This window comes from Dromiciops gliroides, chromosome 5, assembly GCF_019393635.1.
Source record: "Dromiciops gliroides isolate mDroGli1 chromosome 5, mDroGli1.pri, whole genome shotgun sequence".
NCBI classification, from domain to species: Eukaryota; Metazoa; Chordata; class Mammalia; order Microbiotheria; family Microbiotheriidae; genus Dromiciops; species Dromiciops gliroides.
The window spans coordinates 144,087,763-144,112,709 of NC_057865.1; the positions used below are offsets into that span (position 1 = coordinate 144,087,763).

Here is a 24,947-nt window from a genome sequence, read left to right on the forward strand (position 1 = left end):
TTGGTTTGTACAAAACCTTTTTGATTTAATGTAATCAAAATTATCCATTTTACTTCCTGTGATTCTCTATCTCCTGTTTATTCATAAATTCTTTCCTTATCCATAGATATGACAGTTAAATTGTTCCATGCGCCCCTAATTTGCTTATGATAGCATTCTTATTGTCTAAATCATGTAGCCATTTTGACCTTATCTTGACATAAAATGTGAGGTGTTGGTCTATACCTAGTTTTGGCTAATAGCTTTCCATTTTCCCAGAAGTTTTTGTCAAATAGTGAGTTTTTCCCCTAAAAGCTTGACTCTTCGGGTTTATCAAACACTAGATTGCTATGTCATTTACTACTGTGTATTGTGTACCTAATCTAATCCACTGATCCCCCATTCTATTTTTTAGGCAGTATCAGATTGCTTTGATGATTACTGCTTTGTAATATTGTTTCATATCTGGTACACTAAACCACCCTCTTTTACCTTTTTTTTTTCATCTCTTAATATTCTTTTTTTGGTTTTTTTAGTGAGACAATTGAGGTTAAGTGACTTGCTCAGGGTCACACAGCTAGTAGGTGTTAAGTGTCTAAGGCCGGATTTGAACCCAGGTACTCCTGACTCCAGGGCCGGTGCTCTATCCACGGCGCCACCTAGCTGCCCCTTCTCTTAATATTCTTGATCTCTTCTTATTTCAGATGAATTTTCTTATTATTTTTCTTTGTCTATAAAATAATTTTTTGGTTGATTGATTAATATGACACTGAATAAATAAATTAATTTAGGTAGAATTGTCATTTTTATTATATTGGCTTGGCCTACCCATGAGTAATTAGTATTTTTCCAATTGTTTAGGTCCAACTCTGTGTGAAAAGTGTTTCTGATTATGTTCATATGGGTTAATTTTCTTTTTTTTTTTTTTTTTAAGAATGTCTTTGGGATCAGGAAGGAATAAAGGGTGATAGCTACAAGATGAAAAGCCAACAATATCAAGAAAACTCTATTTTGAAAAATAGATTTCATATTATCTTGACATGCTAATAACTATAGAGATCTGCTAGTCTGAAAAATATTTTTTTGTTTTTAACATCTATTTTTAAATGGAAAAAATTTAATTATGATTTGTGTAATTTGAATGGTATATATGATAGCAAATGTTTTGCTATTTTAAAATTTCCAATTCTAAAATTTTTAAATATTTTTTTTCCCAAAATAGATTATCTTTCCCAAGGAATTGATCTTTCTGGAATAGAAGTAATAGAAAACGATCTACTTTTTGTTGCAAGAGCTCGACTTGAGGTTGAAAATCAGGCTAAACGTTTACTTGAGCAAGGAGTGGAAACCCAGGTAAAATAATGATTTAAAGTTTTTCAAACTGAAAAATACATAGAGTAAAGAAAGGAAACAAATATTTATTAAGTATCTGCTATGTGCCAGGCACTGTCCTAAGCACTTTACAGATGTGCCCATTCATAGTCCTATTGACACTTAATAAGTAAGTGGACCCATAAAAACTTTTAATTAAAACTTTCACATTGATTTAATTTTAGGTTCTAAAATTACTTTATAGTATTTCAGAATTAGTCAGTTTAAATAAATTCAGTGTTTCTGCTTCTATGTTTTTGGGAAAATAAAAAAAATGCAACTTTTTATAAAAGCATATAATCCAGAAAGATATTGATATGTGCTAGAGATGTTTACTCTTGATTGATAATCTCTGAAATACATTAGTAGACAATAGACTCTTACTTTTGAGCATCATTTACTTATTAATAACTCTGTATAGATGATAAGAGAAAGTACATTTCTGTGTCTTTATAATAGAAGATATTTCTCTACCAAGGAGGGACCTTCACATAATTGTATAAGAAAACATTTCTCACTATGCCTGAATAAAAATATCCTCTCCAAACTGACATGGCACCTTAAGACAAGGTAACTTTGCAGTTTAATCACTCATGCTTTGCTAGCAGAGTCAGATCCTTTGAGTAGTATTTATAGGGCAGCTGATTTAACCTCAGTATAAGGAATATCAGGAAGAATTTTCTGATAGAGCTACCCCAAAATGAAATGATAAATTCTATTTGTTGAGATTATAGACAAAATATATGCCGTAGATGGAGTGTTGGATGCAATAAACTCTAAACTTTCTTCTAATTCTAGATTTTTTTTCATAAGATTTTGCGGTGAGTTTATATTTTAAAGCATTATAGCCTTTTGGCATCATGTCTCTCTGTTTGGGAAGTAAGACACATGTTTATTAACTATGATACTCTGTGGACTCTTGATTTTCTTGTTATGAATATAGATTTATATCAGTTAAACTTCCTTGTAAAAATATTCTAACCAATGTTGATGTAATTTGTATTGTCTGTGTCCCATTTTTCATTGCTTATTATTTAAGTGGTTTAGGATTAAATTGTTTCAATTGTCACCATATCCATTTATATTTTTTTCTTGAAGAAAAGCAGTTCTTATCTTTACTTTGGCAAGTGGATGGTCTGATTCTACACAGTTGATTCTGGGATAACTTCCACTTCAATAACAATATTTTGATTTTTCCTATCAAGATTTGTTCTATTTCCTTTTCTGCGTCATTATTTGGCACTCATAATAATGTCTTAAGTTAGTTTTTTTCTTCCTCTTCACATACACCATTATCTTAAAAATAATGCTTTCATTATGCGGTATTGAAATTTTTTTGTTTTGTTCCTGTTTATGATTTTTTAGAAAGTATAAGAGATGAATGGAAACAAAATTTTATTGTAAAGTTTAAAACAATTTTTTAAAACCCAGGAATTTGTGAAATGTATATTATAAACACTCTTTGCTTTTTGTATTCCCAGCTTATATGTCAGTGTTTGGCACATAGTCCTTAATTCATTTATTTATTCATTTATTCAGGAAGTGCAACTGAAATTCTTCATTTTCCCTATAGACTTCCCTGTTAGAAATAGTTTCTAGAACAAGGAGGTCTAAATAAAAAAATACTTTAGAAATAGTGATTGATTTCAATTTGTAGTCCTTAAAATAGTCAAACTTGACTTTGCTTGGTGAATTATCAGTTCGTGTTCAAAGTAAAAGCAGAACTGACAATTTTAAGGAATATTAATCTTAATTTGTCTTTTTAAAAAAATAGTATTTTCCCCCAATTACATGTAAAAAATCTTACTGAATTTGAAGAATTGACAGTTTTATTAGATGTTTCAGACTGTATCAAGTTAATCAAGAGATTATTAGAGTAGATGACTGCTGTTTGTTAGCTAGTGACCTGTTTCCAATCAAATTGGGGCTTGTTTGGAAGAACTACATTAGTGCTTAATTATATTAAGAAGAGAAAAAGATGAAAGCATTATCATGAAATATTACTGGATTTGCTTCATAGATTTGGTAATAGAGAAAGTAATTTGCTTTAAAGAATAATGCATATGCTAATTTTCTAGAGAAAAAAGAATAAAATAGTATCTAAAAATATAATTTTTTATAATTCTATTTTTTTTCAGTCAAGCAAAAAATGTGTCTCTCTACTCTCCCTTTTCCTTTCTCCATTTGGAAAAGAAAGAAAAACAAAAAAAGTATTAGAAACATGTATAGTTAAGAAACAAAATTTCATATCAGCTATGTCCAAAAAAAAAGTATGTCTCATTCTACACTCTTGAGGTTTGGTTTTTTTTACCTCTTTCTAAGGAGGTAGGTTGCATGTGTCATCATTGGGTCCTCTGGAATTCTGGTTGATCATGATGGTGCTGATCAGAGTTCTTAAGTCTTTCAAAAGTTATTTGTCTTTAAAATATTTTTGTAATTATATATATTATTCTCCTGGTTCTGCTCACGTTCACTGTGCATCAATTCATACAAGTCTTCCCAGGTTTCTGCAAAATTATTGCTTTCATAATTTCTAACAGTAAAATAGTATTGCATTACGTTTATATACTGTAACTTGTTCAATCTTTCTCCAATTGATGGGTGTCCCTTCAATTTCCAATTTTTTGCCGCTTCAAAGAGAAATCTACAACCTCACATCTATCAGAGTGACAAATAAAACAAAAACGGAAAATATTGGATGTTGAGGGGAAGTGGGAAAGCTGGGACGCTAAGCCACTGTTGGTAGAGTTATGAAAAGATCCAACTATTCTGGAGAGCAATTTGGAACTATGCCCAAAGGGCTACAGAACTGTGTATACCCTTTTATCCAGTAATACTATTGCTAGGTTTATATCCAAAGATAACCCCAAAAAGAGAAAAAGACCTGTTTGTAAAAATATATATGTAGCAGCTCTTTTCGTGAAGGCTAAGAATTGGAAATCAAAGGAAGGCCATCAATTGAGGAAGGACTAAACAGCTATGCTATATGATGGTGATGGGAATATTATTGTGCTATAAGAAATGAGAAGCAAGATGATTTCAGAAAGGCCTAGAAAAATTTTTATGAACTGATGTAAGTGAGCAGAACCAAGTGAACATTGTGCAGGCACAGCAATATTATTTGATGAAGAACTGTGAAGGACAACTATTCTCAACACAACAATGATCCAAGACAATTTCAAGCGACTAGTGATGAAACATACTATCCACTTCCAAAGAAAGAACTGATATTGATGGAACACAGACTGAAGCGTGCTATTTTTCACTTCATTTTTTCTTTTATTCAAGTTTTCTATACAAAACGACTAATAATGGTAATATTTTACATAATCGTACATGTATAACATATGTGTAATTGCTTACTGCTTGAGGGAAGGGAGAGAAGGAAGGATAAAATTGGAACCAAAAACTATAAATAAAACGTTTATTACTTTTTTGTGTGTGAGGCAATTGGGGTTAAGTGACTTGCCCAGGGTCCAGCACAGCAAAAATGGATTATTACTTTAAAAAAACAGATATAAGTGTTTTTATATATTTTATTTGCCACATCAAAGAGAAGATATAAATGTTTATATACCTCTTCCCCTTTTAGGACTGATTCCTCCTTTAATCTCTCCTCCCTCAAATTGGCCTTTTCTTCCTTCTCCTCCCTTTCCCTCCTATTTTCTTGTGGAGTGAAATGTATTTCTACAACCCTCCTTTGACCAGTTCAAATGAGAAGGAAGTTCAATTATCACCTCCTTTCGCTACCAACTTTCTCTTAGTTTTGTAAAGATTTCTATTTGCACACTCAATTTATGCGAGATATTTTCTGTCACCTTCCTCTCTTTCCTCACCTAAGGTAAAATTTTTCTTCTTCTAGTCAGGCCTTCTTTTAAGATCAAGATGTAACTGGAACCACTCCCAGGTCACTATAACCCCTGATGACTAGAGGGGGATACAATGCATGATCTCTCCATATTAAAATGTAAGCATTTTATCCCTGTTTAGGCTCCTTATGATTGTTCATAGTTAATTGTTTTCATGTTTCTCTTGACTCCTCTGTTTTACCACTTCAGAGATTCTATGTAGGTCTGTTTTGGTTTTTTTTTTCCATTGGGAATGCTTGACAGTCCTTCCATTTCATTAAAATTCCAATTTTCTCCTGAAGGATTATACTAATTTTTGCTGGTTAAGTTTTTCTTGGTTGTAAGCCTTCTTGGAATATTGTATTCCAAGACATCTGCTCCGTTATATTCATAGATGCTAAATCTTGTGTGATCCTGACTGTTGCTTCTTGGTATTTGAATTCTTTCCTTCAGTTTGCAGGTATTTTTTGTTTGACCTGGAAGCTCTGGATTCTGATTATAATGTTTCTATGGGGTTTTATTTTGTTATTTCTTTCAGGAGGTGACTGATGGATTCTTTCTATTTCTACTATGTCTGGTTCTAAGAGATGTGGGCAGTTTTCTTGAAATATACTAGTCACTTTTTGGGAGGTCATAGCTTTTAGGGAATCCATTGATTCTTTTTTGGGGTGAGGGCAATGAGGGTTAAGTGACTTGCCCAGGGTCACAGAGCTATTAAGTTTCAAGGTGTCTGAGGCTGGATTTGAACTCAGGTCCTCCTGAATCCAGGGACAGTGCTTTATTCCACTGTGCTACCTGGCTGCCCTCTAGTCCATTGATTCTTGAAGAGTTCCTCTTCAGAATGTTTTCAGATCGAGTTTTTGCTGTGAGATAACTTGCATTTCCTTTTTTTAGTCTTTTAACTTTTAAAGTTATTTCTTGTTTTCTTGTGGAGTCATTAGTTTCTGTTTGATCCAGTCTAATTTTTAGGGAGTTTGATGCTTGGGCAAGGTTAATATCCTATGTGCCAAACTATTATTTCTGTTTCAAATCTTTCATAGCTACCATTTATGTTCCCATTTTTTCCTTCTAGAGATCTTATTTCTTTTATTCAAATATTTTAAGTTATCTCTTATAATTCCTGCTTTGCCTATTCCAGGGAATTCTAGTTGAATTTGCTCCCAGGCTGTGTTTCCTTGTGAGGTTTTATTGTAGATGTTTGGAGTCATTCTTTATTCTGGGTTGTGTCTAGAGCATCCTGTCATATAATAGTTTGTCTTAATGATTTTGGGGGGGGGGTGAGGCAATGAGGGTTAGTGACTTGCCTAGGGTCACACAGCTAGTAAGTGTCAAGTGTCTGAGGCTGGATTTGAACTCAGGTCTGCCTGAATCCAAGGCCAGTGCTTTATCCACTGCGCCACCTAGCTGCCCCATGTCTTAATGATTTTTTAAAAATTTCTCATTCTTCTAGACTACTATTTGATTGTGAACTTTATGTTCAGGATAGCCTCTGAACATTTCTAGAGAGATCATTTTGGCTGGTTTTGATGGTGCTTCTTGGAGTGTTGTATTTATTATTCCAGTATTTCAAGGACTTTTCAGGCTGGGGACCTGCAGGCTTTCATTGTTCCAACCCCATTCTCACCCCCTACCCCAAACTGAGCTCTGGAAGTTTTGTGGAATTTGGGTCTGAGAGATAGGCCTCTGGCTTACCTTGTTTGGTTAGATTGCTTCTAGACTTAGCCATTATTGATTGGTCTGTGGGAAAACTCTGCTTGTTCATAGTCACAAAACTGTGGGCTCTACTTTGGTCTAGGATGGCTGCCCTGGTTTGGTTATTCCTCTTTAGGAGGAAGACTGGAATGGAGACTGGAACTGAGGACTGCACTCGGCTCCTGAAGTCAGAGCTAAATACTTGATACTTTCTTCTGAACTTGCTTCCTTCCAAAACCTAGAGCCGATAGTCATTCCATTCCTAGAATGCTACTCCTAGCACTTAGTCTACTCTCTGGATCTCTGAATCAGATGGTGTGGTGAGTGTTAGACTGCCAGCACATATTCTTTTGCCCTGCAATATTTTAACTTCCTCTGGTCTGGATCTGGTGACCTCTCATTGTGTCCCTGGTTAGAGAGGTCCCCTGCAGTTTCCATTCCCCTGCTAGGACCAATCTCCAATGTCTTCAGACCTCTCCATCTTTGTTCCAGGCTATAAAATAACGCATCGTGATTCTGTCTTGTGTTTCCTATCAGGATTCATTCTGGTGCATTTTCCTAAATCTGTTTTGAGCAGTTTACTTGGGGTGCCTCACTGTACTACTTGCTATTCTGTCACTCTTGGCTTCACCTTGATGTATATTTCTAAATTAACGTTATAACCATTTTATTTCATAGACAGGTGGTTTTATTTGTACTAATTCTTAAGATTGGCTTCAAATGGTTTAAGGTTTTAAAAATTTATTTGTTTAATGTTCACTTAGATAAATTGCGCATATACAGTATTAGAGAATTATGGAAGAAGTATACGTTGAAAAGTAGTATGTGACCTAATGTAAGGAAGACTAGACTTGGAGTTAGAATACCTTGGTTTGACTTTCTGATCTGCTACTTAGTAGAGACTTCTGACAGCAGGGTCAGAGGCTTAGGTTCAGACCTTTACTCCATTTTTAAGTACCTGTGTGATAGCAGGTAAGTCACTGGATCTCTTGGAGCCCCAGTTTCTTGATGTAGAAAACGAGATCTCTAAAATCTCATAGATGCAGAGCCTGAAGGGACCTCAGGAGTTGTTTAACAGTAGTCCTAATGCTGGCACCCTATTATTTTAGGTTTGATTTGGGGAATAAATGAGGCCTTCATAGGTCATTGAACAATTACAAGGAGGGTTTATTTAGCTAACATAGCAAGTTATACAGCAAAGATAAGTAACATGTAACTTCTATAGGTATGGTGGTTCTCATCTTCATATGGGGCAACTAGGGTGGTACAGTGGTTAGGATAGAGTGCTGGGACTGGGGCTCCGGAAGACCTGAGTTCAAATCTGTCCTCAGACACTTACCAGCGGTGGTCACCCTGTCAGTCACTTAACCCTGTTTGCCTTAGTTTCCTTATCTGTACAGTGAGCTAGAGAAAGAAATGGCACCCACTCTAATATCCTTTGCCAAGAAAACCCTAAATTGGGTCATGAAGAGCTGGACGTGACTGATGAAACAACTGAACAACAACATCTCCATATGTCTTTTCAGGAGGACAGTGTGCACAACAGGGGTCTTCTAATATCCAACAGAGTTAGAGTGTGGGAAATGTGGGGTCCCCCCCAACTCCCATAAAAGTTGAAAATGCTAATATCAGAAAACATGGGCTGGGGCTCCTCCCAGTCTAAAAAGGGGCTGCCTTCCCTCCCCCTTCCCAACCAACTGAATCACATGATGAGGGAGAACCCAAGGCTGGTCATGTGGGGGAGGAGTTTAGAGGGCTGTCTCTGTGTCACCTCCCCCACTGGCTGCCCTGCAATGTTGATTGGCTAGTTTTGGCAACCAGTGTAACTGGGGAAGAAGGGGAGGCCAGCCGTGTAATAGGATAAAAGGGCTCAGGGGCCCGGTTTGCTCCATTCCATTAGGGGAATGGGCCCAGTCTTTCAAGAAATGTAAATAAAGACCATAGATACTTCTCCAAGCCTGGGTCCCAGAAATCTGTAAATGGGGTTTTCTCACATAGAGGAACCCAGAACTGTAGGGTGGGTGGGATCTTGTATGTCCTTAGGTGATCAGAAGCTGAGCCAGAGGAGATAGGGGCCAGTGAGGCTCCTTGGCTTTGGTCATTTTTTAGGGAAAACTAGTAGGGGAACAAGCATCCCTAACAGATATCCGTCCTCTCACAGAGGCTATTTAGAGTAATTCCCTCATTTAAAAAATGAAAGCACTCAGCCCCAGGGCCATTAAGTAATTTGCCAAGGTCACATAGAAGCAAGTGTCAGAGGTTGTATTTGTTCCCGATCCTGTGCCCACAGAACCAGTGTTCTTTTTGCTGTAGCCACATTGTAATCTCTTTGATTTATAGGTCGCAAATTTGTAAAATGGGAGTAAGTAATTCTCTCTCTCTCTCTCGCGTTTACCACACACATACATAATATAGTATTATCACTCCCATTTTACAAAATTTATATATGTTTATATAATATATATACACACACATATAAAAACACATTCTTTTCATTAGTAATATGCTACTATTTATGATGCCTATATGTACTAGCTCTCCACTGTACTTTGGGTGAACTTCAATTCGATTTCCTAGGAGGTGTGGTATGCATGACACTTTCTCGCCTTAAAAAGTGTTGTAAACAAGTTAAATCTTTAGTTACTCAGTCAACAAGCACTTATTAAATGCTTATTATGTGCCAGACATTGTGCTAGTGCTGGGGACCCAAAGAAAGGCCCCCCCCCCCAAAAAAAAATAGTCCCTGCTGTCAAGGAGACATTTGAGGGAGAAACTTGGGACCATTAAAATAACTTTATTTCCTAAAACCAATATGGATGTCTTCACCTTGTTCAGTTCTCCTTGCCATAAAATCTTTAACGGTACAACTAGTTTCTGTCCATTCAACTGCATGTGATACTCTGGACAGTAGGTGTTTTTCATCTACTTGGCTTTCATGGTGTGAGGTAATTAGGCCATACTCCTTTAGTGATTATAAATCTAAGTTAGAAAACTCTTCAATTTTCCAGGGTTTGTTGCAGTCGAGATTAGTCATTTGATGTCTTTTAGTGTTGTTTTTGTTGTTGTTTTTACATTATCATGGTCATAACACATTCTATTAGGTTTAAGATTTCATTCGTTTGTTCATTGACAGAATCTTCCCAAGTTATTTCTTTTAGCATAATATTTTCATTAAATTCCTGTGCTATGATTTGTTGGGCCATTCTCCACCTCGGTAAGATGCAATAAATACGTTTCATATTATAAATGATTGTCCGTGCTTATGTGAGAAAATAATTATTATAATAGATTTCTTTTGGGGGACCCAGAGATCAGTTTCAGTCCTTTCTCCCCCCCACCCCTCCAGAAAGTTCACCTCTTACCTGAGATAAAACCCAAGGGGAAAGAAAGAAATGGAGATAGACACTTTGTCTAGCTCAGTGAAGGACCACACTAGATAATGGCCTTTGCCTTAGGCAACTTGAGTGAGGGTCTTTTAATTTAGACCACCCTCAAGTCATTTCAACTAATGGAATTGAATAATGCTAACCAATTAGCTTTGATCAATCTATAATGACTCATCTGGTCAAAAGAGGTTAAAAATCCGTGGCCTCTCCCAGGGTTGCTCTCTTGGCTATACTATGAGTGAGCTCTTGGCTTGTACTATGAGTGAGCCATTGGCTTGGCCCTTCTCCCCTTCCTCGTAAGACATCTTAGGTCTGAAGGGCTTGAGAAGTTATGGAGACACATGGTCAATCTTTACTGATATATTAATAAAAATAATATATACTTTACTGCCAAAAACTGTACAGTAGCATTAATATTTTAAAAACACAATTGTAGTTTAATAATTTTTAAAAAATATGGTTACCGTATCTCACTCTTGTTAAGAATAATCAAATGTTTACTGAACAAGGTAAAGATCTTTTGGACTCTTCATCCTGAATGATGTAAAATTGGCTAAAACTCCTTAAGAAATGGTGATAGTCTGTGTTGATGTTTGTTTCTTTGTTTTTTCCCCATTTCAATGTTAATGATTTGTTTAATGGGTCAGTTGGAATTGCTTCAACTTATCTTCTAATTTTTTATTTTTTCTTCTAATGTAGTATTGATTTTTATCTTTGTTCTAAAAAAGTTCATTGTCTGATTACATACAAAATAAGTAATGTAGATATAACTCTCACATCAGTAAACTATTGTTATCACTGATAGAACATAATAAATTAAATTTTTCTGTTTTTTAATCTGATGTTACCATGTCTACTACCTCTTGACTATCTTTAAAAAGAAATTTTTTGTGTTTTTACATCACCTTTATTTCTAAGTTTATCTCTGGCCGTTTCTCACCCTAATGAATTAGTCCTTTGTAACAAAGAATAAGGAGAGAAAAAAATAGTTCAGAAAACTAACCATCATATAAAATTAGTTGATAGTGTGTTTGTAATGCATCTTTTGACACTCATCCCCCATCAATAAAAAGAAGGGAGGGAGACTCATTTCTAATCTATTTTGTATAGTTGGTCATTATCATTACACATTTCAGTTTCCTTTTTATTGTTCTTTTCCATTTACATTGTTGTAATTATGGTCTATACTGTTGTCCTGGCTCAGTTCACTTTGCATTCATTTATATGAATCTTCTTATGCTTCTTCATAATTAGCCTTTCTTAAGTAATAATATTCCATCACATTCATATCCACAATGTAGTTAACTATTCCTTAATGGGCAGCTTCAGTTGTTAGGTTTTTTGATATTGCAAAAAATGCTGCTTTAAATATTTGATATGTATTTTGAGACCTTTCTTTTTTCCTCCTTGGGGTATATGCTTAGGAATAGTCACTGGATCAAAGGGTATGTTATTACTCTCTTAGTGAAGGAAATATTGATTAATTTATGGGCATACTGGGTAAACCTTTGCCTTTTCTTGTCCCTACTCTTAAACCATGTTCTTTGTAACTAAAATGCTATATATATATATATATATGTTTAATCATTATTTTATAGATTGTTGAAATGTAATTTTTTCTTTAAATTTTTGAAAGTAAGTTCAGTCTTTGTCAAGGCTCTTCATGGAAAAGGTTTGATTGTGACTAATATCAGATTTGACATGGGGGTTGGGTCAGGTAGCTATCAGGATGGACACACCTAAGAAGTAAGGGAGATAAGCCTATTAGGTGTGGCTGCTGCCTGATTGGTGCCCGGGCACAGTGATAACTCCAGAAGTCAGGATGACCACCCTGTCCAAGCTTTCCCCACCCCGAAAGGGAACTTTCCGTAGTCAGGTGGTCCACCCTATCCATCCCCCTACCATAGTCCTCTCTATGAAAGCTTTTGCCTTTCTTCTGTTTGAGGAGAAATGTGCCTCAGAGAATCATACTGTCTCTAAGCCATTCTTCCCCTACAAGGGAAGTCTTTCACTTCTCTCTTGGTCACTTTCTCTAAGCCCCAAATAAAAGACTATTTTATACTAATTAGATTGTGTTTGAGAGGGTGTAATTCTTTAAAGAGGAATACCTAAGGACTCCCTCCTCCCCCAGGATAAATTTTGACAAATACTGTATTTCATTATATGTTATTTATATTATCAACTTATCTGACATTTTTAGGTAGTAATCAGTCTGAATAAAGGGACTTTTTAATTTATTACACACTAGAACTTTAAATTTTAACTGCCTTTAGTGGAAGATTTTGTGAAATGTACTACTTTTTTTAAAGTACTAAACATTTTTGTTTATAGTTTTGGGTTCCAATTTTTATCCCTCCTTCTCTCCCTTCTCTCTCTCTTCCCTGAGGCAGTAAGCAATCAGATTTGGGTTATACATTTATGATTATGTAAAACATTACCATATTAATCATTTTGTATAAGAAAACTTGAATAAAAGAAAAAAATGAAAGAAAGTGAAAAATAGCACGCTTCAATCTGTGTTCCATCAATATTAGTTTCTTTCTTTGGAGGTGGATAGTATGTTTTATCACTAGTCGTTTGGAATTGTCTTGGATCATTGTTGTGTTGAGAATAGTTGGCTTTGACAGTTCTTCATCAAACAATATTGTTGTCTCTGTGCACAATGTTCTTTTGGTTCTGCTCACTTCACTATACATCAGTTCATACAAGTCTTTCCAGGCCTTTTGAAATCATCCTGCCTTGTCATTTCTTATAGGCACAATAATATTCCATCACTATCATATACCATAGCATGTTTAGCCATACCCCAATTGATGACATTCCTTTGATTTCCAATTTTTAGCCTCCACAAAAAGAGCTGCTATAAATATTTTTATACAAATAGATAAATGTACTACTTTTGCATATTCTTTGTTATAGACTATAGATTACTTTTTATAGTTTGGCAACTCATTAGTCTATACAATGGTGATTTCTTCCATCTCCTTCCTCCCAAATTGCTTAGCTGTGCTGATGGTTGTTATCCTGTTACATGCCTACATTAGAGTCTTTAATGCCCCCCCACCTCTCGCTGCTGCCCAGGGACAATGATGGTTAAGTGACCTTGCCAAGGGTCACCCATTCAAGTGTCTGAGACTGGATTTGAACTCAGGTCCTCCTGAATCCAGCACCAGTACTTATCTACTATGCCACCTAGCTGCCCCTTAACGGCTATTGAAGTAGTTATTCTCCAACCATAAGCAGCCAACCTATCTTACCTTTTTTTTTTGTTTGTTTAAAATCACTGGCTGTTGGGGGCAGCTATGTGGCACAGTGGATAAAGCACTGGCCCCTGGATTCAGGAGGACCTGAGTTCAAATCCAGCCTCAGACATTTGACACTTAGCTATTGTGACCCTGGGCAAGTCACATAACCCTCATTGCCCCGCAAAACTAACTAACTAACTAAATAAATAATAAATAAAACCACTGGCTGTCTTTTTTTTTTTTTTGTGGTCAAAATGCTTGCTGCCCTCTATCCTTATTTACCATTAATAGGTCCTTTTATTGCTATTACAACTGCTACCATTTAAACTTTTCTGTTGTTACCTTTGTACAGACATCAGTAGCTGGAGTGTTTGTATTTTTTTATCTGAGTGAATGACTAATCAGTCAGTCACAGAAAATCAACTGTTATCTTTAGGGTTTTTGCTTTTTTTGGATGTTCTTGTTGCTCGTCTTTTAGACTGGTACTTTGCTGCTCAAAGGCTTCTTGTTTTCTGAATATTTGTTTCAGCATTATGCTGGACAGCAGTAATGAACATTTATTACATTGTTCTGGGCATTAGAGAGGAAGATCAGAAATTTAGATGAGCCATAACACTTGCCCTAAATAAGCCTACAGACTAGCAGGGGCCTAGCACACCAACACAGAACACTATCATATACAATCTTCCATTAGAGAGTTAGGGGGGAAATAATCTATGAAGATTGAGAGTGAAGGTCATTTACTGCCAAGGGAGGTCAAAGATTCCAGAAGTTTCTCAAAAAGAGGTCTTTAGGTCATTGGTGTCAAACTCAAATATGAAGGGATCCCTGTAGGCTATATTGTCCTAGAAATCCACATATTAACTTTATGTTGTATTATTTTGTTAAACATCTCCCAATTACATTTTAATCTGGTTCACTACAATGAGCAGTTTTGCTGGCTGAAGTTTGACGACTCTATTCTGCATAACCAACATTTTATCGTAAATAAACTTGAATTTTTTCTGTATTAAAACTCATTTTAATCTATACTCACCATGTAGTTTGATCTATATCCAACTTTTCCCTTTAGCTACACCTGATGAACAATAGAGTTCCTTCTATTTTGCTACTTAAATATCTTTTCATGGAAAAAATTATGTTCAGGTGGTTGTTTTTATCAGTAATTGCTATGAGTAGAGGATTATGGTAGGTATACCATAATTGAAAGAACAAGATGTAACGATTGGAATGACGCCACCTGCTGGAGACTTACTGTAGAAGAGTTCCACCCATGAAGCAAAGGTCTTTGAGGGCAAGACCAGGAGTCTTTTCTTTGGCGTCAGGAAGTGACGCAGCTAGTGGGAGGAGGAAGGAAGAGACTGACTCTCGCTCTGAGGCTCTTTCCTTTGGACTCTGGTGGAGAGCGGAGCTGGAAATGTGCTCTCCCTTTAATAGATAGGAATCTAGGCCTTTCTCTCTCTCTTTACCAAATTGTTATTCTCCTTAATAAATGCTTAAAAGTCTAACTCTTGCTAAAGCTTATAATTTATTGGCGACCACTCATTAGATATTTTAGACAGTTTAGCTAGAATTTTAGCCCTTAACAAAGAGTTGAAACAACAGGGTGGGTAAGGTCTGTTTAGGATGTTGTAACTTAGGGCCAGTGTGGAGGGTTCTTTACAATTTTATAATTGCAGTTACTTTAGAATTGCATGCCTTTGTACAACAAAAGGCTGTAATGAACAAAACCTCTGGCACAATTATGAAAAATAAATGACTAATCCATCTACTTTCATTCTTGAAACATTCAGATTATAAACTCCTTATGGGATGGCAGTCATATTTATTTTGCATGTTATAGCACCCTAAGAGTAGTGGCAAGCATATAGTAGGTATTGCATAAATACTGGCTGATTTAGAAATTTATACAGTAACAGTTTGTATTATTGCATTTATTTCAATGAAGAAACAATATAACAACTGTGAGAGCAATCATATATGCCTGCTAGCATACCTGTCTTTCCGTATAAAGTCATTCATGTGGCAGAGAGTAACGTTTTTATGAGGGATTGACTTGGAAATACCTGGAGCTAATTGAGGACTAGTGATAGTGATAAGAACCTGTATAACCCTGGTACCAAAGGGTGATTCTGCCTTGATCATTGGTGGTGTCAGATTCAAATAGAAATGGGGCTAGTAAACAGTACATAAGGATCCTTGTGGGCTATACATTGACTTAGAAAACCACGCATTAACATTATACATGTTCTATTACATTTTTATTTTGATTAATATTTCCTAATTACATTTTCATCTGGTTCAGCAAGCATGGTTGACAACTTTGATCTAATCAGGGCTTCTTAAACTTTTTCCAATCACAACCCCTTTTCACCTGAGAAATTTTTATGTGACCTAGGTATATTGGTATACAAAATAGGAATATGTAACTTTTTACATGCCCCCTACATTCAGTTATGGGGTTGCAACCCACAGTTTAAGAAACTTTGCTCTAAATCACTGATCCCCATTTCTTCTTTCTGATGTGTCCTGAAAATCCCAATATTATAAAAAGCGGCACCAGCCCTGGATTCAGGAGGACCTGAGTTCAAATCTGGCCTCATTCACTTGACACCTGCTAGCTGTGTGACCCTGGGTAAGTCACTTAATCTTCATTGACCTGTCCCCAACAAAAAAGAAAGAAAGAAAAAAATCCTAATATCCAAGGTGTGAATTCTATATCTTGCCCCATCTGTAACCCTTTTTTGCCTCCTCCATCCCATATCATTGGATGTCTTATAAACCAAAAAACCTTTTCTTTTGAGTTGAAATGTGTCAATAATCAAAGATTTATTGCTTTAGAATATTAATAACCAGTTTGAATTTTCTGTGAAACCCCCTTTGTGACCCAACAACAGACTATCATCTTTCAGATTCTGAAATTTTGTGACTGATAGGACATACTTTAGAGCAGTATATTTATTTCAGTATTTTTTTCCTTGATGTCAGAATAAAGGGGATTGAATTAGATAATGTCTGTAGTATCTTTCAGCTCTAAAACTCTCTGATTAAAATCTAGTTCATATTGACAATCACTAACTTGCAGTTGTTTCAAGGAAGAAAATTTAGCACAAGTGCAGTTAGCACTAGGCAATCAGCATTTATTGAAAACCTGTTAAAATCTTAGCACTGTTAGTAGCTGGCTAAATAAATATTTAAAATAGTACCTGGCTTAACTGGGGGACAGTATTGTTTACATAAAAATTACCAAACTAAAACTAAATTCATTGTCTAAAACCTAGAATAGAAATTTATGTGGAGTTTTCAGTAGGTTCTCTGAAAAACATGTAATACCAAACTATTTTACTTTACTATCTTTCCATGGGTGAGAGATAGTTCTGACTGATGTGGATTAATGAGAGGAAATGTGGAATAGTCAAAGAGTATAAGGCAAAATAGGAGATTTGTGTTATAGCTCTGGCTATAACATCAACTAATTGTGTGGTGAACCTTAATTTCCTTATGTGTAAAATGAAGACGTTAGACTAAGTAATCACTGTGGCCCTTTGTTTCTCTACCATTCTATTATTTTATTTGGGAATATGTTTAAAATCTGTAATTTCTGCTGCTTTATGGGAACTTCCAATGGGAAACTTCTTCAGCACTGATCAGAATCAAATGAGGACTCAGGAGGTAAGTCTTAGTTTCCTTTCAGATGAGGAAGGAGGGGAGAAACATAAAGATTAAATGACTTGCCTAGGGTCACATATCTCTTGAGGCTAGCTAGTAAGGTTCACGTCATTTGGTAAGTGTCAAAAATGAGATTTGAGGGGGCAGCTAGGTGGTGGAGTAGATAAAGCACCGGCCCAGGATTCAGGAGGACCTGAGTTCAAGTCCGGCCTCAGACACTTGACACTAGCTGTGTGACCCTGGGCAAGTCACTTAACCCCCATTGCCCCAGAAAGAAAAAATACCAAAAAAAAAAAAAAGAGAGAGAGATTTGAATTTAGGGACTTTAATATTCACCAAGCCAACAATAATTTATTCAGTGTTGACTATGTTCTTGGGCATTGGTGCTAAGGATAGGGGATGCAAAGAAAGGCAAAAAACAGTCACTGCTCTGAAGGAACTCAAAATCTAATGGGGGGAGACAACAACGAAAACAACTATATATAAGCAAAACATACATATATATATATATATATTATATATATATATATATATATATATATATATATATATATATATATAATATAGTATATACACACACACACACACACACGTAATGTGGCAAAATAATGGAATTTGGCAGGACACCCACGGGTCTCATCCGAATGATCTAGTAGTGTTTGGAAAACTGGCTAGGGATGATTCGATATTGGCCACACCTGGCCTGCCCTGAGTGACATATGCTGCTGATGTCAGCATGGAAACCACTCTCCACAGGCACTTTGAAGGACCTCCCTTTTGGGGGAGGGAGAGTAAACACTCGCTGAGGGGCGCTCCATCTTTTCCGGTCAGCGAGCTTCCAGGAGCGGACAAGAGAGAGGTTTTTTTCCCTGTCGATTTGTCCTGTGGGCTTTGCCTATCGGCGCTGGCTGCATAGCTGTTTAAACTAGGGACCCCAGGTGGTGAATTAATAAACAAGTCAGGCTCTGAATTAGCTGAGCTGGAAGTGAGTTTGGGGATTGTATAGGTTTTTGTTAGAGTTAGGGAGATTATCCATTTTCTTTTCCTATTCCCTTGGTCCTTGACTTTATTAATTTCACCTTTGCTGTGTATTTATTCCCATTAATAAAACCTGATTCGTTTGTGGAAAAGAGGCTGCTAAACTCCTTTCTTATTGGCCTGGGAGAAATAACTAAAAAGGCAGTTCAGGGGGGAGGAAGTTTTGGATCTAGAGGTCCCTCATTTTCTGAACCCCAATATTATGGTGAGCCACCCAATTAACTTTCCACATATTAAATTTGGCCCCTGTAGTATATATGTTTACATATAGACACATATATGTTTAAATATATGCATGTGTATGTGTGCTGGAAAAATTGGAGGAAATCAATAGCTAGAAGGCACTAGCATTAAGGGAAGTTTTGAAAGTCTCTTAAAATACCTTATTGCCTTTTTTATTACTTCTGTGTTACAGATAAATAACTAGAGACTTATATCTAGAATTTGAAAAATAGCTTTATTTACACTGGTTCCTTGAAAGCTAACACATTTTCAAAAAATGTTCTCAATATTACAATTTTTAAAATTTCTTTAGGTAATTGGGCAACTATGCAGAATTCAGAAAGTTTGGCTTTCTTGCTTTATCCACTATTCCATTATATATGTGTGTGACCTTATGTTTGAGTAGAGGTGTGTGTAAGAGTGTGTGTGTGTGTGTGTGTGTGTGTGTGAATTTCCTCATCTTGGACCCCAGGCTAGAAGTATAATGACTATTCATGGGCTGATCCTTTTACCAATCAGCCTCAAGAACTTTAACCTATTCCATTTCCAAACTGAACTGGGTTGCCTCTCCCAAGATAACTCAGGGGTGACTTGCTCCTGAGGGTTCACCACACTTTTATCCATAGTACACAGTTGGCAAGAAACCTAACAGCTTTAGCCCCTTTAGCCGCAGGAATTTACAGTTGTACACTTCTGTGCCCAGTGCCATTATTGATATGTTTGAAGGGATACTCAAAGAAATCTAGATTTATACCAGTAAGGAAATGTTTTTAAAAGGGTAAACATTATTCTGCCTTACTTTGGTTTCTATCCCCTTTAGTCCTATTCTTTACCTTCAGGGGTTATTTCAGTATAAACTTTCTTAGACATTGTAACTTTTGACATTTGCCAGCCCTTTTTGTTTCAAAACATTTTTCATTTGACTAAAGCAAAATTTAATTAAATTTTAGTGTTATCTCCCCTAATGGCAATTCAGAATTACTGAATTAAACACTGCTTCCATCATGTCATTTCTTTGACCAAAACATTTAGTGGCTTCTCTTCGTGGTCCCCCCGACTCTTTATAATCTGTTTCCTACCTAAGTATGAACTTTATTCCCCACTCCAATATCATGTCAGTTATTCCTGCAGAACTAATGCGGATTTTCTAGGGCATGTTTGTAGCACCTAATAAATTTTCAATAGTGTGAGTAATATCCCTACATGGGTCCCTCTGGTTTTTCAGATTGGTGTGCTTGCCCACAAACGAGCCATTTTCATGCTGTTCCTTCTTTATACAGCCTGATTTCTGTTCTATTTTGATCCAAATATTACTTTGGTTTTTCAAGACCAGCTCAAGACTTTGCTTAAAACTTATAGTGACCAACACATTGTAGTTTTGGGTAGTTGTAGTTTAGTAGATTTTAAAATTGTTCCTTGATCTGTGCTATAGAGCTAAAAGGTGAAAATGCTTAATCCTTCTTCCCTGTGATAGACCTTCAAATACTTGTAAAAAGCCATCATTTCTCCTCTAACTCTTCATTTCTCTAGAGAACCATATCCCTACTTCAAATACTCACCTGTGGGACCTTGGGGCAAATCATTTATCTCTACAGGTTTTGTTTTCCTTAATCTATAAAATGAGGACATTGAACTAAGATAATGTAAAGGCCCTCCAGTCTAAAGCGTATGCTTTTAGAATGACAGGTGTCCTTGATTTCCCAGTTAAGGAACCCAATACTCACTTAGGAACCCATGGTTCCAGGTAACTGACAACTCTGGACTACAGGTCTTGATAGTTGTCATCCATTCAGAAACATCTGCACCCCACCAAGTCACTCTCTGCTGATGCTTTCCTTCTGGGCACAAGTCTTTTTCTCCTTTCAAAATGTTGAAGCATTGCCAACCTATTTTAAACTTACAGTCTCCCTTAAAACAGCATCAAGAACATGGCTGAGCCCTTTCTTTCAGCCAGAGCTCATCAAGTTGGTTGACTCTGGTTGGTGCAAATATGCCGAGACTTTTCTTCACGCACCAGGATTCTGCAATATTCAATTAACTTTCCTCCAGTCAGTTCATCAGCAAATTTCCCCTTTCCTCATTTCCCTCTCAAACTAGAGGGCAGTACTGAGCAACAGGCTCATAGGCTTTACCTCTTTCAGAAGGTAGGTGGTGGTAAAGAGCCGTTTGTCAGTCTTCTTAGGAGGTGCCCCTGTTATCCAGCCATTCAGGAACTAACAACTGAAACCTCCCCTGAGGACTGCAGCCTTCTACAACTCAGCTCTTTTTCCCTGGCTTTTTCACTGTCACCTAATTCTTCAGTATCTTGCTGTGTTCTTTTCTCTTATCTTCACAATTCCTGAGAGGGCCTTCACTACTTTTAATAGTTCAAATCAGAGCTTCCTGATAATCATTACTTCACCTTTTCCATTGAGGCAGCTAGGTGGTACAGTGGATAGAGCTCAGGATTGGGGTCAGGAAGAGCTGAGTTCAAATTTTGCCACACACACTTACTAACTTTGTGACCTTGGGCAAGTCACTTAGCCTCTGTCTGCCTTAGTTTCCTTATTTGTAAAATGGGTATAATAATAGTACCTATCTCCCAGAGTTGTTATGAGGATAAAATAAGGTAATATTTATAAAGCATTTTGCAAACTTTAAAGTGCCATGTAAATGCTAGCTATTATGAAGTTGAAAACTCATGAAGTCCCTATTTTTAATAGTTACATGAACAACATCCCTTTTAAACGCATTTTCCTACATTTATCCATTTTTCATATAGTTGATATAGCATTGTGAGTTTTAACCTTTTAAGCCATAAGACAATTACATGTAAATAAGCAGAGACACACATTATCATGAAGCCTCAAGCATTTTTCAGTACTTAAACCATTCCCCTTAACATTCTGTATCTGAAAACTGTTCATTTTGTAAGTTTTAGTACTCAAAAGTTTTTTTCTTGCCTTTTCAACCACCAGACTAATCAGATTGCAGAGTATCACATTCCATTGTTTATAGGGTGATTTAAGCCATTTTATTTATACAGAAGTTTTGTCTGCTTATGTTGAAAAAAATTCCTCATATTTTGTACTTTCATTATACACAGATCATGACCAAAATGTTCATCTATGCAAATGTACACTTTTTTTCCTATTTTACATTCTTTCCAAGTTTATTTAATTTTTCTTATAACAGAGTACCTTTTCTGTCCCTTGGAGCAACCAGCTTGCTTACCATGCATATCCATTAATGGTGTTTTGAGCAGAGTTTTCTCTTTTGTCTGGGGATCCAGCACTTAGTACAGTACTTAGCACTTATCAGCTGCTTAATAAAAATGCTTGTCAATGGATTGTTTGGTGCTAATTATGTAAATTGTAAAGTCTGAAGAGGGGACAGTGACATAAAAGTTTGGTTTTGTATATGTGGAGTTTGATTTGTTAGTGAATTGTCCAATTAGAAGTGATTTTTCTAGGACAGCTAGGTGGCACAGTGGATAAAGCACTGGCCTTGGATTCAGGAGGACCTGAGTTCAAATCCAGCCTCAGACATTTGACACTTATTAGCTGTGTGACCCTGGGCAAGTCACTTAACCCTCATTGCCCCTAAAAAAAAATTTAAAAAAAAGAAGTGATTTTTCAACAACTGGAGATATAAATATGAAGCTCAGAAGAGAGGACTGGACATATAATTTGCAAGCCATCTGCGGAGAGTTAATAATTGAATCTATGAAAATGAATGATGTTGCCAAAGGAGAAAGTCTTCAGAGAAACAAGTGAGATTAGAGCAGAACCTTTGGTTTTACCACTTAAGGGGTCGATTAGGTAAAAAGGAACAGTTGAAGGAGAGGAGGACTAGGGAGCATTATGTATCCAAGGCCAAGAGAGAAGATAGTATCTAGCCAGCGTTAGTTGCCAGACAGTCAAAAATTGCAAAGAGGTCAAGAATATCAGAACAGGAAAAAATGACACATGGCTTGAGATGGAATTGATGACATTTGCAAGCACAGTTATAATCGAGTGGGGGCTAAAGCCAGAGTTACAACATATTGAAGAAGGACACTACTTTAAAAGGTTTAGAAGTAGTGGTGTTGACGTATAATGATTTCAGGGAGGAATGAGGAGGAGACCACTATTAACTGTGGGAGGAGAGGAAGATTCAGAAAAATCTCGAGTAGATGCCGCTCTCCTGGTGAGAAAGTAAATGATTTACCTAAGATATCTAAGGTAAAGAGAGAGAATATTCCTGGTGTGGGAACAGCCTCTTCAGAAAAGCAGGAATACCAGCTTGAAGCAGAGAGTGCACTGAAGGTGGAGTAATGTTAAATCAATTTGGAAAAATGTATTGGAGTAAAGATTATGAAAGGTTTTAAATGCAATAGCAGCATTTTTGGTTTTATCCTAGAATTAATGGGGTGCCACTGAAATGATAATAGTCACATCTGTGCTTTAAGAATTTGCTTTGGTTTTCTGTGAGGAGATGAATAGCAGAGGAGAGAGAATGGACGTTAGGGCAACCATTTAGCTAGGAAAGAAATTTAACTGGAAAAGTTCACCGGAATATCTGGGGATTATTTTATGAAGACATACAGAGGACCTATGTAAAATACAGTTTATGTAATGATTTTGATAGAAATAAGAGCTATTATTCAATGTGCATGGTTGGGCCATGTCAATATAGAAAAAATGTGTAATGCCCTGAATTATTCTACAGCTTTAATGTTATAGCCATCAAATTACTAGACAAGAAACATGATTTAAGTTTCTTTATAACTACTAAAGCATCTGGCAAAGCCTCAAACCATCCAGAGAATTTGTATACAATTATTAAAATATAATCAAAGCCTAACAATCAAAATGCTTATGAATTAATAAAATAATCATAGGTTGGAATTTTATACAGAAAGTGGATACATTCATTCAAATCAGAAAAGCACCCATTATGGTTAGCCTTCATGACTTAATGTACGTATATCAGTCCCCTAAAGCTAATTGTTAGCTTGGAGTCTATGGGAACCAAGACTGAAAAGCAGTGCTCATCGTTTCTGGTTTTTGATGAGGTTATTTCCTCAACAGTCTTCAGGGTTGTTTCTTTCCTCACTGGTCTTAAGTGAAAAGATTTCTAGGCACAGGAATAGAATAATTTATCCCATAACAACCAGGTCTCACAGCAACTGACAAACTCATTATATTCAGAAATCATCAGTTATTTCATTATTTTTGTCCAATTTTCAGTATTGTCTAACTAGCATATGAAACCATAAGATCTCTGGTGTATAATTAATCACTTTACGATTTATCCAGTTAACTTCCATAGATTCCATAATAATCAGTAGATAAACAAATCACCATATCAGCAATTTCCTATACCATATAAATAGCTTTAAAAAAACCATCCATGACATGGATTATCTTATTTATGTTTACTTAGTTCTTATGCTCAAATGTTATGTCAATTATAATATCATATATGAAGTTTATTGGCTTTTTAACGAGTCACACTTTTTCTAGACCTGAGTAATTTTAGATATTTGAAGCCTGAAAATCATCGTATCAGTATTATTTCCCTCTTATTCTCAAATAAATGAATCATTTTGCTTTGGAGTTTGTACAAAATGAAGATTACAAGATTCTCTTCAGTTAATTCTAGGACATCAAAGATAATTTATGAAGTTTTATATGTAAAAAGTGACAATCAAAAGCTAGCTTGCAAACTGCAAAGAACTCAGTGAAATATCACATAAAAATTAAAGCTAACTTTTTTTCTTTTTCACCTGCCCAACAAGGGAGTGTGAACCTCAGTTTCCAAAAGTCACCATAAGAATTTGCTAAGAAAGGGTGTTATAAAATCAAGATTTCACACTGTATTTTGTAGTTCCTCTTTAAGCCATTTACTTACTCTAATCTTAGGTTAGAATTAATAAGGTTCTCATTCATGCACATATTCCTTTAGCTTCTTCTATCTAGTTTGGTGGAGTGTGTGAAAGGATAGTGTTTTAAATTTCAATATGAGAATGGTTCTAACACCAAGGTCAAATTTCAAGTTGTAAATCACCCACCCCCTTTCCTTTCACACTGAAGCAATAAAAATCACTTCCACTCAGAAGGTTGAGAGAGAGAGAAAGAGAGAGATATCTAGGTGTATTTATATACAAATCCCATTTTAAGAAATTCTAGCAGATGTACCACCCCCTTCTAAAACAATAAAAATTCCTTTTCTCCAGTAGGTATAGAAACCTAGGTGTATTTATAAACAATTTCACAGCTTTTAACAATATAAGGGAGATGTTACCCCCTCAAACCAACCAACCAACCACTGGGAGATTTCTTAATTTGGAAATTCAGATTAAAACATAATACCTGATTCACGAAGTTATTCTTTCTTTAGTTTCCAGTGCCATAAGCTTCTGCAGATAGAATAGGAAGAATCCTTCCCATATCCCTTGAGCATTTTAAGAATTAGGGATGTGGAGGTAAGGTGATATGTCCTGTAAAAATTTTGAACTCTTACTCTTATGACTC

At 36.0% G+C, this 24,947-nt stretch overlaps 1 protein-coding gene across 2 annotated transcripts in view; it reads left to right on the forward strand.

Moving 5' to 3' along the window:
- Positions 1-24,947, forward strand: part of COG5 (component of oligomeric golgi complex 5) — a 349,622-nt gene that overhangs the window by 169,876 nt on the left and 154,799 nt on the right. For both annotated transcript variants that reach the window (XM_043965892.1, XM_043965890.1), the window contains exon 7: positions 1,202-1,332. In XM_043965892.1, coding sequence (XP_043821827.1) covers positions 1,202-1,332 — 131 coding nt within the window. The remainder of the gene's footprint in view (positions 1-1,201; positions 1,333-24,947) is intronic.